Source organism: Falco peregrinus, chromosome 5 (genome assembly GCF_023634155.1).
Source record: "Falco peregrinus isolate bFalPer1 chromosome 5, bFalPer1.pri, whole genome shotgun sequence".
Classification (NCBI taxonomy): domain Eukaryota; kingdom Metazoa; phylum Chordata; class Aves; order Falconiformes; family Falconidae; genus Falco; species Falco peregrinus.
In genome coordinates, this window is record NC_073725.1 from 16,920,937 (window position 1) to 16,940,680 (window position 19,744).

General features: G+C 41.7%; 1 protein-coding gene across 6 annotated transcripts in view; it reads left to right on the forward strand.

The window, feature by feature from the left end:
- Positions 1-19,744, forward strand: part of MYRIP (myosin VIIA and Rab interacting protein) — a 237,445-nt gene that overhangs the window by 184,807 nt on the left and 32,894 nt on the right. For all 6 annotated transcript variants that reach the window (XR_008747648.1, XM_055807057.1, XM_055807053.1 and 3 more), the window contains 2 exons: positions 13,411-13,588; positions 18,445-19,094. Coding sequence is in view for 5 of the 6 variants with exons in the window: in XM_055807057.1 (XP_055663032.1) it covers positions 13,411-13,588; positions 18,445-19,094 (828 nt within the window). In the remaining variant the exon portion in view is untranslated. The remainder of the gene's footprint in view (positions 1-13,410; positions 13,589-18,444; positions 19,095-19,744) is intronic.

Here is a 19,744-nt window from a genome sequence, read left to right on the forward strand (position 1 = left end):
TCTGGACAAACTGTCGCTCAGTTGCATGCTTTCCTATCACATCATGGGTCATGGAAGTGCATCACAGATGTTGTATTGGTGAGTGTGTTGGGGAGGGTTCAGTTTGTGATGTGAGCAACCTCGCTGCTTGATTTTAATAGAACTCAATGCCTCGATGTTTATTCCTTAAAACAGTTTTTATGCTCACTTAGCTTTTATTTGGATTTTTACTGAGTGTTATATTTTCTCTTGTACAGTGTTAGATTTCTGTAATATTTCTCTTTTCTCCTTGCCCATCTTAAAGAAAACAGCCAACAACAAAGTAAACCCAACTGCAGAGTACCATTTATGTCTCACATTAAAGAATATTTCCTCCTTTCACATATTTCTCAGCACAATGCCTTTAGCTCCTGCTGTAAAGCTGAAGGAAATCTGACAAGCTGTAATAGTAACATTTTAAGAAGAGCAGCAAGGGAAAAGAAGTGAAAATAAGCTATAGGCTTGGATAGGCTGTTCCACAATTGGAGAGGGAGGACAGTGAGAGATGAGTTCCAGTGCATTTTGATACAGGATTTTTTAAGCTGCTGCTCCCAAGTGTCCTGCTACTTCACCAGTAACCACCTCTCTGTCACTGAGCAGAGCCACAGAAATTGGATGTGTCGTGCCTTAGTTCCCAGCTAAGTTTGCTGGCTTACACTGCCAGTGAAAATTGCAGAGATACAGACTCACATTCTCACCCTCCATCTATTTCCAAATTGAAGGAGCAGCGCCTTCAAGCTGCTGCTGTTAACCAAGTGACCACAAGTCAGGGTGAGCATGTTTAAGCACTTTGTTCTGTAGCTTCTAGCGAACTTGTTTATGGGACATAAGAGCCAGGAGATGGAGAGTTAATTTTGTGTCTGACTCAACTGAGTTTTCTTTCTGGAGTTTAAGGACAGGACCTAGGAGAACGCTGCTCAAATCCTCAGTTACTACAACAATAGCTTGTTGTTTGTCTGCATCTGGAGAGTTAAGCTGGATCTCAGCACATGTTGAAATTCTGTTCTGAAGTGACAAGTATGAGCTCAAATTTTTGCCAGAGGGCGGCTCATTGGTTTGAGAAATAGTACTTTGTGGAAAATACTGGAGTAGCAGAAATAATCACGCTAAGGTGAGAAAAGCCACAATGAACAGCTTCAAAATTTCTGCAGCCATCAGTCAGTACTAGACGTCCAGATGTGTACAGTGCTTTATAAGGACTTTCCACCTTTTTACAGGGTCTTTCACCGTGTTTGTCACCATTTGGTCCAGTTGTCTTCCCACAGTGTGTTGAGGAACATGAATGAATTTGGCCATTTGCTCTGGATTCTCTCACCCCTCCCATAAATCCAGTTTCTGCCTTTTTCTTTGCTAGCATTGTTTTATTGTTTTCTTTTGCCTTTGAAGTGTGCATGTGTTTATTTTTGCTTTGCTTTGAATAGAGGAGAATTTTCTTAGTATAATCAGACACCCTTGGAAAGGTACTGTAGCTCCATTTGCTCCCGTAGCTAACATCATTGCAGTTATGTTAGCCTGTTAGGCTAGCAGAAGTCAAGTCATTGAAGCTGTAACAAAGGGTCTACTGGAAAGCGTACTGAAAGGCAATTTGTGCAGAGCAAACATAGGGCAGTTACAGCCAGCCTGATTCTTATCAACAGCAGTGAAACAACTTAAATACCTTTTCCTGCGCTTTCTTTCCAGTCAACTTTGCTTTTGTTCAGCTAGGAATGGTAAGCATGCATCTGTTGGCAGACTTGCAGGACTACACTGCATCAGTTTTGCCTCTGTATATCACTTGAGAAAGTTACTTTTTCTACCAAAAGAATTGCATTTTTTTTTTCCTTCCAAAACAAAACCTAGCTTCTATGGAAGCTGGTAGAGAGGCCCTATGGCCACATGCTCTTTGCAGGCAAAGCTTCTTCTTCCCTCCCAGATGGATTTTGGAGCTCTTGAGTCTAAGCCTGTAACAGCAAATCTTCATGGGCTCCACTGCAGTACATGAAGTTGTATTATTTCCTAACTGATGACATTATATTGACCAAAGAACCCCAGACTCTTGGTTTGTGTACACATCCTACCATTGAGCTCTGTGTTGGCTGAGTTTGAGCAGAGATCTACCTGTAACAATAAAAAACCTTTTGTATTAGTACCTGCCACAGCTAACAAGGGGGGTTTTGCAACAGATTTATTAGGGCAGGTGTTCCTAGTATAACCAAGGTTTTTGCAGACAATGTGGCCACAGCAACCCTAAGGGAAGCAAACAAAAAGAGTGCTTTTTTGTCTGCTACCCAAGTTGCCTGTTACTGGGTTAGAGTTATGTATGTGAACATGTTTCCCCATAGAGACGATTGAAGTAGGACTTCCTCTGTTTAAGACTTTCTTTGTTAGCTGGCAAACAAATTAGTACTTGAAGCAAACAGAAGCAGTATAGATGAAATAAAAGGGAGGAAACTGATCAACAGAAAGACAGACATGCAGAGGAAAGGGAGGTAGGGGTAGCAAATCTTAAGGAAGTTAGAATTTCAAAGTTTAAAACTGGAAATTTATTCTGCAGCAAATATTTTTGTCTTCTGTATAGAAGACAATCCATGCAGTTTTGCCAGCACAATAAAGCTAGTAACATACAGTTACTTAGGGCAGTTGTATGCTATAACACTGGCCTTTAGATACCTATGTTTATTATTGCATTGCATTTTATTACCAAAGTCACTTGCTTTACAGTGGAGGAGGGGAAAGCGGGGAGAGCAGTACTAAACCCAGATATAACTGTGTGGTTGTACCTGCCAAGCAATTTTTCTTTTAATCGCAGCTGTTTGTGTGCAGTTCATCCATATCAGCCAGAAACTTCCAGTGGGCTCTGGAAGCCCTGCATTACCTCCCTGCTCATTCAAAATCACTTGCTTTGAAATCATAATTGAATAAGTTAAACTGCCTCTTTGTCGTATGAAGTAAATGCTGTATGCAGAGATCACGAGCTGTGTAAGCTGGAGACAGCACAATGCCAAGAGACCAGCTATATGAGACCTGCTTGACTGGAGAAAAATCTATTGATCTTCATATTGAGGAGCAATACATACACACAGAGTATCTCCCTGAAAAATATATTATTGATTGTTAAGGGCAGTGCTGTAGTGTGGTAATAGTTATAGATACTGTCTTTTCCAGATTTTTTTCCTTAGATTTTTTTGAGATCCCTTGCCCATGCTAAAAATAGTGATACAAGGCTGAGTATTTTATTTCCCCATCTCATAAAAAGAGATGGATGGCACCATCTGTTTCTCATTACCAGTAAGCGAAGTCTGTAAAATGTTGGGATAGGAGGAGCTTAGAGCAATGGGTGGGTGCTCCTCCACTCTCTTAGTCCATTTCCCCCCGGTATATCACTGCCAGTGAGAGCAAACGACCAGTTGGCATATTGTGTCCCATTTAAACATTGATGGAGTGCAGGCATCCTGGTGTGTTCTAAGTGCTGTATTAGTGATCTTTATTTTACAGCTAAAAGATTGCATATATAAACAGAAGCTCATCCATAATTTATAGTATATAAAACAGCTAGGGATGTAGGGAAAAGGATATAGGGAAAATTACATTAAATACACATTATGATGCACCTCAAGGGAAGCAGAAATTTACTGGTTAAGCTAATTATAAGGTCCACAGTGTACTGACAGCTGTTTATTTTTCTTTTTTTCCTTTTGATTTCTCATAAAGAGAAGAAGAAAGGTTCCACAAGCCTGAGGTCCAATACTGCTTTGGAAGTCCCTGGAGGTTTTGCAGGTGCCCTATGCCTTTGTAGGTTTGTCTGAAACAAATATTTGAAGAAAATCTTTATAAAGAGGAATCCTCTTTAGCAGTTGTAAGGACGCAGCGGGAGAGCTGTTTCAGATGAGGGAGGCATAACGCTGTAGGAAGATGATAACAGCTGACATCAGGCCTTACCTGTGAACAACTCAGTATCAGAAACATGGTATTTATGTCTAATTAAAAATGTGTCATGTCACAGGGAAGATGGAGCTTTTAGCTTTCGTACATGACCTGGGATCAGGAGGTTGCGTAGAGTGTATTGCTGGGACCTACTTCCAATGAGGCAGGTGTGCATTTATCCAGAAGCCCATCAGCTGGACCAGATGGGTTATTTACTGTCTTGTTTCCTTGCAGAAGAAGCCAGCTGCAGCACCATCTTCTCTGTACAGAGTGTGAAAGAACAGTACACTTTGAGATGGAAAAGCGCTTGGTACTTTAGAAAACGAGTCTTTCTTTATTAATATTTATTATGAGAAGATCCAACTTTCTCTAAGTACTTCCAAGGTTACAAATTTTACTGTCATCTGCTGATTCTGCAGGTGTAACTTTGTAGTCTCACTGCAAAAGTGATGTGGATTTCAGATCCAGGCGGCCCTGTCCACAGTAATCTGGCTGATATTCCTCCTTCCACTGCAGCGGCAGGACAGGATACAATTGCTTTTGCAATTCTAACTTAGCATAGTACCACTTTTTAAGGCTCCAGCTCGCTAAATAATTGGTGCAAGGCTAAATATGACAGCATTTTCCTTTTAAAGTTGTTTGTATGGTTTTGAGTTTGTTTGAGATGTATCTCTAGCAGAAGATTACTAATTTTTGGGTTTATAGTACTATTCATGCACTTGACAAACATCTAAGAAGACAGTTTGGGATGCTAGGTGTATCATCAAGCCCATGCAGGCCTAAATTCAGCTGAATTGCACTTACTGCCAGCAAACAAAGCTAGGTTTCAAGGCATGAGAAGGGGGTAGGAGAGAGGACAGAGAAGGGTGATTGTTCTATAATGTCATTTTCTGAATAATTTAGGTCATATGTTGTTCTTTCAGCTTTATTTTAAAGATGCTATCCTAATACACTGCTGGGTATCGTGAAGCTTTAATGTCTGACTTAAAACCTGTGATGCTCAGAGCTAGGCTGCCTGACAAATCTTGCTTTATTTTTAGATGAAATCAGGGTGTATATTGTCACAGCAAGAAGCAAATAAACACAGAACACTTAAGGCTTCCTCTGTCAAGTGGGTGTTTGAGTAGGAGATACAGTGATTCTCTCCGATGAGTGAGTGCTCTGCTGAGAACAACTTTGTAGATGAGGGTCAGAACAGGATGTGAAAGGTTGTGCAGGGCACCGAGCAACCTAGAAATTAAAGAAAAAAAGAATAATCATGTTCAGTAAAGAATATTCCCTTGGAAAAAAAAAAAAAAGGTAAGTTTATGTGAGGCTGCAATTAGACTTGAGATGAAAATGCCAGCTTACCTCCTGCCCTGACCCATTTATACACATGTGTTCTCCTAGTGGGGCACACTAGTAGCAACTTAGAATTATACTGTCCTACACCAGAACCAGGGATCTGGCCTTTGCAGTTGCTCGGCTTTCTCGTTTGTAAGTAGTGTGGTAATACTGCCATCACAGGATACTGACTGAGCTCTCAGTATCTTCAAATGAAAGGTATTGCGCAACTGGGAAACATCTGCCCTGATTGTTTTTGTTGGGTTTTTTGAAGAGATGTAATACGGTGTTCTGCGCTTGGGAGGAGGGAAGAAGGATGGGCCACAGGGGAGTATGTGAGGAACAGTAACACTAAACGAACAAGGGTACTTGTAGAGGCACCGCTTAGGTTACAGTTGCATTGGTACCTCTACCCTCTATTCCTGTCAAAGCACCCAACAACTGGTTTACCGCAAACTTCTATAGACTTGTTTGCGTAAATCCATTACATTGCTTGAACTGTGATATTTTATGCTCCTAGCACTTTCCTAAATTGCTAGCCCCATAATTACAATGAAGGGATGTTTATACTCATATTCTGGAACACCTATTTAAATGTCCCTTATTACTAGCTTACAAATCCCTTGCAACCAAAGCAATAGTGTTTTCACATGTGGGCCCTACTTGTTATTAGGGGGCGAAGCCCCTCAAACTATGAATTATACTTCTATGTGGTGATGTGTAATGCCACTTGCACACTCAGCAGCAATGGGTTTGTTGGGGAATAACCTCCTGCCTCTCCCCCTTGCAACCCATGGCTGGATCCTCAAGGTCAGCTAATCCAAACTCAACCAAGATAAATGTACACCCCAATGTGGCTCTACATATTATTACACAACTGTGCAATTCATACTGCTGACGGACCCATTCCTGATCAACTGAGCATTATTTTTGTACTCCTTTTAAAGGAACAATGCTTCTAAGGGGATCAGCTGCCTGAGAGGCCAGTAGAAGGATGGCAAACCATCCAGTGCAGCCAGGCTGTGTCTGTGTCACTAATGAACAACAAGCCAGCTTGGGCAGACCCTGGAAAGACAGATGCTCTAAGGATTTTGCAGGCGAGGGAGCAGTCATCTTTGCTTTCTCCCAACCCATCAAGTTTTTGTCCTGACGGCTGGGATATCCTAACCAGGGTTTAGGTCAGGGCGTGAAGAAGGGAGTTTCCTTTCAACAGAGTGTGAAAATTTCCCATTCATCTGCCTGTTCTTGCCCTTTTTCAGAAGCCATAGGGTTGATAGCAGAATCTTTGCCACATACAAGATTAACTGAGGAACAGATGCTTGAAACCCTTGGTATTCCACTTGCACTGCGAAATGTCTGGACTGGCATACATTTGAGCAGGGTGAAAATCACTTCCAGTGATAAATAGGCTGTTGCAGGGTGGCACCATTCACAAGCTCATGCTGTCTCCTTCCTGGTGTGGGCGTTTACTTACCAAAGGATGCATTAGCTGCTGATGCTCAGGGGTTGATGCTGTCTTGGCTCAGGTGTGTGGGACCTGCTCGTTCTGTCTGTGCTCTGATTGTATTCATAGAGCACAAGAGGCTGTTCTTGCTGCACCTCTAGCAGGCATAGCCATAGAATTTGCGGGTGAGGAGAGGGAATGGATGAGGTTGAATGTAAGTCATCTGTGTTTGTGCTGTCAATTTTAGGCTGCTTCCATGAATAAGGTTGTCCTCAAAAACCAGAATAGCAGCTGCCCCACAGGTCAGTGCTTGCACAGCACAGGACTCTGCTGCCCAGATCGAGAGCCACCCTCCCTGCCCTCAGCCCCGGTGCTGAGCTCCCAGCACCTGTGAGGGCTCCTACCGTGGTGACCCTGCAGCTGCCTTACCCTTGTCGCACCTGGGGCTATGTTGTGGTTTAAGTTAAAGGACCCTGACTTAATATAAAAATTACTTAGCAACAACTGAAAACATCAGTGTGTTACCAACATCATTCTCATACCAAATCCAAAACACAGCACTGCACCAGCTACTGAGAAGAAAATTAACTCTGTCCCAGCCAAAACCAGGACAGGTTCTCGGTCCCTCCTGAAACTGGGAGAGTCCTTGATCTGCTCTAAATATGTGCAGAATAAATTACAGTTTTACTAGTTAAGCCAGACCACAGAAATAGGGTGAAATAGGAGGGAAGTGAGGATTAAAACAGGCGTGATCCAGAATATCTCTTGTAGAGTTCGGTCAGTTGCTTTCGGAATCTACTTTGAATTACCACTTTGGTTTCTCTTCAGAAGAAAGAGGATTTACCCATACTCTTTCATCTTTTGAGGAAGAATGTAGAGCAAGATCTTTTTATTGTCTTCTAAACAATATGCATACATCTAAGAGAGTTATTCAAGGTAAAGAATCCATATATTATCAACATTAGACTCAGTATTCACAGGCATGTTTTATAAAAAAGTGGTTCTTGCTTTTGGTTACTTGTTTTGTTTCTGTTCAGTGTTCAGAAGCATAAACTTGTAAATTATATAGACAGAAGATGGAATATGTATTAAGTAATAGGAGACGTATGTGGTTATTTTTACTCACTCCCTCCTTCTTTAATCTTCAGAAACCACATTGTCTTTTTTCTTTTCGTTTTTTGAAGGCCAGCAATGAAACAGGACTGTACATGCAAAAATAGATTCCTTTTAGTGCTAGCCCAGTACAAAATGAAGGCTGAGTTCTCTCCATCCAGACATTATAACTATGCAGCAGAAATCCCCTGAAGAGGGATTAAAATAAAATAAAATAATAATAATGTGTCTGGAATTTCTTTTTGAAACAAACATAGCAGATGCCAGTAGGCAGGATTTGGTTGGGAACTCTTCTAACTAAAGTGTTTGGAAATGCCTGTCAATACTGTAACTATATTTTGCAAGCTGTACTGTACAGCACAGCAATCCGGTATGCAGCACATGCCTCCGAGGAGTGTGTGCAGTGAACATAGCGAATCACCTGCTGGGTTGCAATGCCATCTGCTGATGTCCTAATTTATTGCAGAAACCAACAGTAGCAGAACCGTAGTGTCTGACTGCAGACATACAGGGCAGCCTTGTAATTCATCACAAATAAATACATCTAAAATAACACTTGGCTGACAGGTGTGTTTTGCTGAGGAAGCAGAACTTCTGGTTAGGAAAGGTGCCTGTAGCTTTAGCTGGGAGGGAAGGATCTTCTTGACACCTCATGTCTTTATAAATCAGGACCAAGGCTCCTACACTCCTGCCTCCTTTTGAAAATTGTATTTAGGCTGCTGTATTATTTAGATACTTCTGGAAAATGGACCAGATTGGTGGTTCTGCACTGAGGTCTTGTTGATGTCCAAGTTTGTAGGCAATTAATTGGTAAAGATTCAGGGCCATGGCTCTTCCATTTGGTCAGTAAAATATCCCTTGCTGGAATGTGAACCAATCCAAGAGCCTATTGGGGTAGCTGGCCTGACCTCCAGGACTTCCCTGCATCCATGCACAGGGAAGCTACGTAGAGCACCAGCCTCCAGATAGGTTTCTCAATCCTGTTCCCTTTTGTTCAGCATTTATCTTCCTATGTAGAAGTCCACAAGGGAAAAACATCCCCTGTATCTGCAGATGGGCTGTCATCTGTGAGAAAGGGAGGCCCAGGTGCAGCACGGTAATGTGTGCTTATGCTGCCCGCACAGGTAAGTGTGGCAGTGATGTCAATAGCATGGGCGGCGCGTACATAGGTTTGGAGCCCATGCTCTGGCTGTAAGGCTGTTAAGGTACTGATGCCAGCTGAGTTAAGTTGATGCAAATGTGCCAACCAAGATTAGAGCTTTTTCTGTGTAACCTCACACCAAATAACTAACTTTCTCGTTTGGTTTTAGTTGCAAAAGCAACAAAAAGAGGTCTTGGATCATTTGCTTTTCAGATAGAGTCATCAGGCCGGCAGGTAATTGATTGGAGATAAACTTGTGGACAAACATTTGCTTTTGTGCTCTGAAAAAAAACGGCCAGTTTATGCCAATGTAGCTGGATTTGTTCTCATGCCAGGATATGCTTCTGTCCTATTCCTACACCAGATTTGGCTATTGACACTTCTTTTTTGTGTCATTATTGATGTTACCAGTGATTTGAGCTGCTATTGGGAATGAATAATTACAGGTTTTTTCCACCCATACTTGTCTGAGTAAAACACAGTTCCACTTCCATCCCTGTCTAAAACTGATTTTCAGAACAAGAAATAACCGAATCCTCTACTATTTATTCTTCTGAGTCGAAGCTTATTAGAACACTGTCACTTCTTGATCATTTACATCTCTCCAGATACAAGAAATACAGAGAACTACAATAGTAGTAGTGAAGAGTGCTAGTTCAAGAGCCTCTTCCAGTAGCATCATTTCATCCTTTGTCAGGATATGAATGCAGTACTTTTACCTCCTTGAGTCTTCTGTGACATCAAAGTATTATTGCAGATCTGGGTTCTTTACCCAGCATGCAAGAGCTGATCCACAGGCAGAGTGGAGATACTTGTTTATTGCATGTCTGCACATCGATGGGTGCTAGGTGGTAATCCACAAAGCTAGCATACCTTTTCACACATAGTAAAACTTTTTATAGCTTTGAGAAATTGTTTACAATTGTGTTGTCACATTTAAATTTTCATTGGTTCTTACAAATCTCATCTCCATTTAAAGGTAGTGGGTTTTTTTTCACCGGGGAGGGGGCTTTGTTAGTAGAGGGCTCTCTTTGCTTGAGGGTGGATCTTTTAGTATGGTAATTAGGATAGTTCACACACAGTTCCAATAATTTTCTGTTTAGTCTCATTAACTGTTTGGTTCTGGAGCTTATCTTGTTGTGCTCCAACTTGACATATTTATGGTGTCTGTTCCTTTTCCCAAGGCCACGTTTTGTTAACTGTAAGGATTTAACTAACATCCTCTATTTTTCAAATTATTTCTTGTTTTTCACTATAGATATTTACTTTTTTGGTTTTCCCTTTTTCTTTTTTAAAGTAAATAATTCTTATGTCAGAACCACCTTCAGTAAGAAGAGGTGGTACTTCTAGCAGAGCAGTCCAAGACAGATTTCATCCAGAATTCACATAAAGCGTAGAAAAATTATGAGTATGGCTTCAAGCCGAGCTTTGGAGGTACCAAAAGCTTTTTCCCTTGCTGCATTTGGAGGGGTTTTCCTGGGAATTAGCAGTAGTTCCTGCATAATACCTATTTCCCACAGAGAGCTGGCAGACGCTGTGGAGAGGAGTTTCCCTCTGACCTGACCCAAAAGTTTCAGCACACAATTTAAAAGAATCAGCTTGGTTTAGATAAGCTTGTTTGAATAAGCTTATTTGAGATCCTAGACTGCTGTACCACATGGGACTATGTCTGCTTTCTTTTCTGTGCTTCCTTATTTTTCAGTGCCTTTTGTCCATCAGGCCCTTCACACTCATCTCCTTTCTAAATCTTTCAGGCTGTTGTGCGTCTTCTGGTCCTTCAGAAAGATGTATCTGCCCTATAGTGTAGACCCACTTGAGCTAGCTTTGAATTGCTCAGGCAGTACTGGTAGCAGCACTGCTGCAGAAGCAAGGGTCTAAGGGTGTGATGGCTGAGCTCCTTCACTGGATTTTGCAGCCCGTGCCAAGTTCTGGTGGGTCTCAGGTTAGCTGAGAGCTATGTATGGACACGGCCATCGCTGCAATGCAGCCTTGACTGTGATGTTTATAAAACAGTGAATAGGCCGGCAAGAAGCTGCTATTTAAACAAAACCCAGAAAAGTTGTCAAGCCTACAGATTTTACATAAGAACAAACATGTTACATTAATTATCTGAGCCCAGAGTTATTATACAGACTACTCAAGTTTTTCTTGATTTTTTTCTTCTCCTTACAATTTGGTTCTTTAAGTAATAAGGGAAAACAGATACTAGTGATTAAACTGTAGGATATTCCTTCTTCTGGGTTTTTCAGCATCTCTTATCTCTCTGCCATATATGTGGAAAAGGAATGTGCCCTGAGAGAATATTCTTGGTACTGTGAAAATAGTGACAGCCACAACAACTTGCTGGTTTCAATATGTAACACCTTTAGCACAAAGATATCAAGAGGACATAGCAGACATGAACTGGACCTAATTTATTTTAAGATTGGGAAGTTCAGTGGTTCTTGCTTTACAGTGAAGTGAGACACAGCACGATTAAAACTTGTTAGTTAGGCTGCAAATTTGTGGCAGAATTGTTTATATTGTCCATATATCCTAGCAGGATGAAATCAAAGTAAATGAGCAAATTCCTATGGCAAAACAATTTGTGTCCTTGTCTGTATTGTGTTAGATTACTAACCCTTTTACAGGGTTAAGGAGGATTTAGATGATCTTGATCAGTTGAATATCTAGTCTGAGGTTTGAGAAAGCCTAAATATACACTTGAATATAGCTGGTCTGTGAAAGTGACTCATCTGAAATGTTCCTTATAATAAAATTATACAATACTATTGGCTTACTGTCAGTAGTTCATGTCACTGAATTTGGAAGGAAACACTCCCAGTATGTCACGTTAGGACCTGTGTCTTTGCATGGACAAGACTAACCAAGTTACGCAGTCATTGCAGTTACAGAAAATATTTGATTCTAGGGCAATAATTCTGGCTTTTCCTCCAGAGTTCAGAAGCCAAATTAAACCCTGCTGCTTAGCTGTGTTTCTTTTTACTGAATCTGTCATGAAATCATACTGCTGAGCCAAGGATACAGGAGGATTTGCAGTTAATTAAATCTTCTGGCATGGTACACGGGTCCCACACAGGAGCATTTCAGGTGGGAGGAGGTGCAGCCAGAAAAGTGGTGTAAGTATGCTTTCAAGCCAGGAGGACTACCAGCAATGCTTGTGCTGTCCTGGGAACTGAAGGGACTTGAAAACAGCCGAAAGTCACATTATCATTTTCCTCTTCTGCACCAGGGCAAAGCAGAGCTCTGATGCAGGCAAAGACTGGCCCTTTTGAGATTAAGAGTTTTAGTTAATTATTTGTAATCTGAACATCAGTAAAAATGTACAAAGATTTGAGTGCCAACTTTGCTTGCATAAAGAAGCTGAGCCACCTGAAAGCATGCTTCTTAATGAAGCCCTGGCATACACAGGCAGTCTTTTACTGACTCTGTTATGAAGGCCAAGACAGAGGTTTTCAGTGGTAAAAAGTTACTGGGAAAAAGCTAATTGTCATTTGAAAAAGTGATCTCTTTTGCCATTCAAGCTGCCTAAGCACATATTGTCATCAAAAGCAAAGTTATTAATTAAAAAAAAATAATGGACTGCAGCAAAATATTGTCAGCCAGAGATTAAAACTTGACTTGAGCTGCTGTAGCCTTGTTTCTAGAATTACATACGTGCTTTCATATGTAAGAGTGAGTTCTCCTGAAATCAAACACTGCCAGCTTTCACAGTTTTTTTAAAACTGGCCAAATTTAGATGTGACTTCTGTAACTGACCCCAGTGCCTAAGTCAAAACTAAAATGTCTGATCTATTTATGTAGATCCAAAGGAAAGCACCTTCCCCTCAGTAGTAGTCAGGGCTCATTAACAAGCACAACAGTATTTTAGGTCTTTTTTACTTGAAATGTGACCCTCAATAGATGTGCAACTGTAGGTTATGTTGACTTCCTTAGCAAGACTGCATAAAATTGCCCACCGTATTGTGTGATACGTATGTCCTAGCAGACAAGAGAATTCTGCATTAAAACCAGTTGAGTTACACATCTATTTCTGGGGAACAGGCTGTTTGTTTGTTTTTTCTGATTTTTAACTTCTGCAGATTGTTACACCAGATGGCCTGTTGAGCCAACAATAGATCATCGTGTCTCACCACAATGGGATCTCTTTCTGGCTAGCTTGAGTCAAAGCAGTTAGATATCAGTCCTCACCAAGCATATGCCTAACAACTTCACATTAATTATTTCTTTCCATCTGGTCCATGGTAGTATAAACAACTTCCTGCCTCTTTGCATAGCATCAGAAATGCACATAAATAAGCAACCTGGTGCTGAAACAATTCTTTTGAACACATTAAATTCCATTTCTGGATGCTAGCAGATCTCACGCTTCCATGGGTAACTGAATATTCATTCTAATTACAGTACAGAGGTTGATAATTAAGTATTTCTATTTTTAAATTATGCTTTTTGATTTTTATTCCCACAGAGGTCTCAGTCTGCATTCTCCCTGGCTAGTGAAGATATGCCCAGTAAAGGACTAGACCTTGCATCATCTATGACTGAAGCTTTTTGGAGGCAGCAAAAAGGACAATTCAGGACACAGAAGGAACGGAAGCTCTCTGCATTACCCAGCTGGAAGAGTGTGGACAGGCTAAATGAAACAAGTAAATATTTCTAGTACGAATATGATTCTTTTTTTGGTTCTCACTCACATGTGGAATAAATATGACTTAAAGCAAGGACTTTCTCCAGGAAATTTCTGCTGACCTCTGTGCTTGTAGGGGTCTGTTTGGTGATGCCATGATTTCGTTGGCTGTGTCATTGCTTATCTTACCTTTTTTTTTTTTTTTTTGTCCCAAGGAAAGGTTCAAAATTTGGGCCTTTGGAGGGTTGATTTATAGACTGTTAGGAAACTTTAGGCATCTGATTTAGATAATTTCAGACCTTCTAAGACACAAGAGCCCAAGGGCCTTGGTTTGTCACCTGGTTATCTGTCCTCCAGTTGAAAGAGTTTGCAGTTGCCCCTAGTATCCCTTCTGTTGCACAAGTTGACTGTTCATTGAGGTTACGTGGTGAACCAAACAGTGAAATAATTCACATTTGGGATCCCCCCTTGCACCTTAATTTTCAACCCCAATGAAACACCAATGCAGTGTCCTGTGCAGCCCCACTAACTGCTGCTTCCACATAAGTTTGAGAAAGCTGTATGAGTAGGAACTTCACTGACCAGCAGTTTCCCCAGACCTGTCTTGTCTTTCCATGCATGAGTTATGGATGTGAATACAGATGATGGAAGGTGACAGCTTCCTAAGTCAGCCCCATTCCTGAATCAGCACCCTGGAATAGAGTGCAGTTCCCTGCTTACTTCAGGATGGCATAAATACAGGCTGTCATTGAAGAAGGAGGTTCCTTCTCTTGAGGGGTCCCATTTCCACTGCCTGTCTTGTTCTGGCTGTAGTGTTCATGAGGCCACAAGAGCGTAGCACCAGGCAACTGCTGCACAGAAGAGTTGATTAGTTTTCACCCCCACAGCTGCACAAGGGGAAGGGCTGAACTGCTCACTCCCCCTGGCTCCAGGTGACAGGGAACAGCCAAGCTAACATATCTGCTACTGTTGTCCTCCCATGACAGTCTGCTGCTTCCTTCTCCTTCCCTTGGAACAGCTGTAGAGCCCATATGACCACCGTAGCAAATTGGTTTATGAAGCTAAACAAGCAGAAAACTTCTCTTCTGTAGGGTGAGTTTACTAGTGCTGTAATTGCTACAGCTGGCTCGCTAGGCACTGGCAGGCAGAAGCAGCCAAAATAGTGTTTGGGTGTAGTGGGGACCAGGCATGGGGGATGCCTGTCGGTTCTATTTGTTTATCTATAATGCCAGTTGGTAACCTGGGAGACTGAAAATTAGACGGTGTCAGTACCCTTCCTCCCCCAAAAAAGAAAGTGATAGTAAAGTAGTGTTAAAATCTGACTTAACTAAGTCTGCATTACTTTGTGAACCCCCTGTCAGAAGTGGTGTTCTCCTGGGCATTTTTGTGGAAAGCCTATTTTCAGTAAAGCAGTTAATTGGATACTTAAATTTAAGAACCCACTTCAATCCCATTGAATTCAACTATTGAGCAATTTAGTACTTAACAATTGCTTAACCACAACAGAATGACGTATTGACCCGGTTTCCTTTCAAGTGCTCTGCTCAGAGGATTTGTTCTGCTCCTTTCATCTAAGAACAACATTTGTGATGAAACTGTGGTGCCTGTTGAGCTTACAGTAAATAGCTGGTTGTGCTAATATGTATAAATGTGATCACAGACTCACAGAATGGTCAGGGCTGGAAGGGATCTCTGGAGACCATCTAGTCCAAGCCAGAACCAAGCTGAAGCAGGTTCTCCTAGAGCAGGCTGCACAGAGTCACGTCCAGGCGGGTTCTGAATGTCTCCAGCAAAGGAGACTCCACAACCTCTTTGAGCAGCCTGTTCCAGTGCTCCATCACCCTCAAGGTAAAGAAGTTTTCCCTCATATTCAGGTGGAACTGCCTGTGCTGCAGTTTGTGCCTGTTGCCCCTTGTCCTGTCGCTGGGCACCGCTGAAAAGAGCCCAGCCCCGTCCTCTTGACACTCGCCCTTCAGATATTTGCAGACACTGATAAGATCCCCTCTCAGCCTTCTCTTCTCCAGACTGAACAGCCCCAGCGCTCTCAGCCTTCCTTCATCAGGGAGATGCTCCAGTCCCCTCATCATATTTGATGGACCCTACTGGACCCTACCCAGTAGTTCCCTGCTTCTCAAACTGGGGAGCTCAGCACCCCAGATGTGCCTCACCAGGGCAGAGCAGAGGGGGAGGATCCCCTCCCTCGACCTGCTGGCCACGTTCCTCCTGATGCAGCCCAGGACCCCATCAGCCTTCTTGGCCACAGGGCACGCTGCTGGCCCATGGGCAACTTGCTGCCCCCCAGCACTCGCAGGTCCTTCTCCGTGGGGTTGCCCCCCAGCAGGCCAGCCCCAGTGGTGCGTGGGGCTGTGCCTCCCTGGTGCAGGCCGCTGCACTGGCCTCTGTTGGGCTCCATCAGGTTCCTCTCTGCCCAGCTCTCTCACCTATGCACTGGTCAGCAGCTCTGTATTAGGATACAGAAAATGAAAGATGTCTCGACCAAGAGTCTGGAGTGGTAACGTCAGTGGGTTTTTTAGACATGTAGCCAAAAAGCAGTTCGTAAATCTTTTTGATTACGATTTGCACTGTTTCGAATTATGAGTGAAGAGCCCAACCATGAATTTTTGCTTTTTTTCCCCTTTACCAATAGTTTCACAATGAGACTTCTTAAATCTATTTTCTTTTTCGTATGGGTGAATTATAGTGTATACCTAAAGAATTGCATGCTTCATCCATTCTTCCAAGTGACTTTGTTTTGCAAAATCAGGAAGGGGAAAAATTTGACATTACTTGAAGCTGGGATAAAACTGAGTCAGCTTTCTGAACGCAAGCTTCTCAGTGTATTTCCTTTCCAGCCCACTTACCCTTGAAGATGTAATCAACTGCTATCCTGTCCTTTCTTCAGTTAACCGAGGATGTTTGACCAATCCTCACATGTTGTTGCTAAACAAAAAAAGGGGATGTCGTTTGGGAGAGAAAAAGTATGTGTCACTGGACTGCATTCTGTTTGTGCAATGTGTTGCAGCTGAATTCAGTTCCTGTTGGAGATTTGTATCTTGCAGAGCTGTTTGCTTTTTTTGAAGGAACAGTGTTTTTAAGGAAAGGTCATCTTTCTTTCAGGAGAATCCTATACTTAGATTAGTGAGCATAGTTGAAAAAAGTGAACAAGCAGGAGTTCCTTTTGCTTGATAATTGTATACTTTTTTTTTTCTCCAAAATCAAATGTTACAATACAGAGTTATTAGTTCTCCCTATAACCCTGACATCAGTTATATCCTCAGCTGGTCACTGCTACAAGAAAAATAGCACTATTTTGATTTCTTTTTAAGCAGGAGTAAGAGTGACTTCACTGCTGTATTTTTCTGAAGTTACCTGAATTGGCAGGAAATTTAGGAAGTGTAAACAAGCCAAAAGGACTAAAATGAATGAAAGATAACAAAAAATGTTCAAAATCTTGCATAGCTCGTAAGTTTCATTACCATTTAATTAGTTTCATTCTGGGTGGGAGTGGTTTTGGTAGTAGTGCACCACAGGCTTTTTTATTTATTTTTTTAACTAAGCATGCCTTCTTACCGCATGCTTATGTTCAATTCCAGGGAAAAAGTAATCTTGAGCTCCAAGTATTTATAGTCATGTAGTGCAAGATGCTTCAGTATCGTCTACAACACAATCCAGATTTTACTTCATCCATTTTTAGATAGTGATGTTCTGTTTACAGTTTTAGAAAACTAAAATTTATGATAAGTATTTCTACAGTTTTCTGTAAATGGCAAATTTGAACCTGTGGAAGGAATCTGTAAGGCTGGAAAGTTTGTTCATTAGGCTGAGATTACTGTGTTAAATCCATGGCATTATTTGTTTATTCAACTGCTGTGGAAGGTAGAGTCATCACACATTCACATTTCCCATGAAGGGACTTTTTGAGTTTGATTGAAAATGGAATTTAAATTTAGACAAAATGCTGTTCTCTGAGTTACACAGCACTTGACCATATTTGTGGCTTTGTCTTTTTTTCCCTGTTGGAATTGTGAAACATACTCTGAAACAGTGTAAGAATGTAAGAGCATCAGTGCTTGGGTCAGACAAAAAGCTCATTTAGTCTAGGATGCAATAGCAGCAGCAACAGTAACCATAAGCAAGAGCCTAGGAAAAATCAGGAGAAAGCAAGTATTTCTCATGCTGCCTCTGAACCTCCAGAACTTTCAGCTTAATGAATGTCTCACCTAGAAGTGGTTTTTTGTGTTTGGTAAATGTCAGTGTATTTCTCTTCCATCTCCATAGCCACATCTTTTTTATCCCAGATTAATTTCTACATCCATAACACCATGTCTAAGGAGGCAAGAAGCTCCATAGGTCTGGTACCCATTGCATCCCACTTCTTTTGTTTGTTTTGAACCTTGATTTCCCTAGTTTCACTTGGTGTCCTCTAGTAGTTAGGTTGAAGGGGGTCCCCTCCTATCTCTTTTAGCGTGTATCCTCTCAGTCTTCTCTCTTCCAGACGGCAGAGCTCTGGCTTATTTAATCATTCCTTGAATGAAAGCTGTTTCAGATGCTGGTGCAACCTTTGTTGCTCTTCTCTGATCCTTTTTCCGTCTTTCCTTTTCACGATGGGGGACCAGAACTGCACACAGAATTAGAGACGTATGCAAACCCACAGGATTTATACATGTCTGTGTACTGTTGTTCCTCAGCTTTTCCAAATAATTCTTTTAGAAAAAAGCTTTGGTCCAAATACTCTCGCATTTTAATTAGTGGAAGGAACACTTGCGTTTGTTATTTTTGTGGAATCCTCCAATTTGTGGCCAGTTGATCACAAACTGGGAAGTGAAATGAGCCTTTCACACTGTAAAAACAATTGTTCTTGATTTGTTTTCATAGATCCGCCTTCTGTTTTTCAAAGCACTGATGGAAACTGGGTAGCTTTGCAGAATGTCACTTTGCCTCGTCCCCGAATGCTTGCCAAACCAAAGAGTCAAGTATTCAGAGCTTTGGAGAATGAATCCAGCATTGTGTCTGCCTATGACGAGATGGGCTCAGACAGCGAGGATGACTATGACTGGAATGTGGCCTTGAACAAGCTGCGTCGGAGACCTCGGCAATTACCAGATGATTTCTATTATACCAATTCCCAGTGTGGTACTGAATGGGTTTATGGCAATGATCACTACCAGGCAGTGACTTCCCCTTCCTCTGGCTTATACACCAATACTGAGACACTGTTCTCTGATTCAGAGACATCTTCGGTAAACTCTTCCCAGGAAGCTAAAGGACCTACCAAACTTCTCTGGTTACAAAGCAGAACTCAAAGTGATGTGCCCAGAATGGAAGAAAAACATTTTCATGGGGAACTGGATGTAAATTTCAATCCACAGGCAACCAGCTTGGAGTATTCAGACAGCAGTGAGACTGAAGAAGTCCATTATGATTTAGAAAAAAGATCAAGAAGGTGGAGGAAGAGCAAAGCAATCTCTGAAGAATTACATGAAGAAAAAAATCGCACAAAAGTCAACAAGATGAATTTAAGTCAGGTAATTGTGCTTGAGCTTACTAAATGCATTTTCAAAAAGAGCTGGGCAAAACTAATTAAGCTATGGTGGCAATAACGTGTGAATCATGAGTGGGAGGTGGAGTGTTCTTGCAAGCTTTATCTTCCTCATGCCTCCCAACTGAGAAGAAGCAGAGGTAAAGTGTTACATATACCATGAAAAGGCTTTGCGTCTTTCAGTGTTACATATACCATGAAAAGGCTTTGCCTCTTTCTCAAATATGCCACTTCCATCTCGTCAACGACATTGTTAATACTGTAAAATACAGTGCTCTAAAAAAAAAAAAAAAAAAGGTCAGGATTTGCCAACACTAACAATTATTCACTAATCACCTGTTTGTTGCATTGGGAGGGTGTTTAACTCTCGGAATTCTTGGAATAAGAAATAGCTCATATGCCTGGGAATCTTCTGTGTGCTGTTTGCAAATGTCCTGCTAAGGGGTAAAGATAATGAGCAGTGTTGCAGCACAATCAAACTAGTAGGCTGCAACAAGGCTTTACCGTTGGTCAGGTTCTACTGTCTATGCTGTATCTCCTTCCTCCAGGGGTCAGCCGTAGGAGGAGCAATGTGGTCTGACCTCTGGAGGAAGGAGATACAGTGCAGACAGTTCAATCTGACCAACGGTAAAGCCT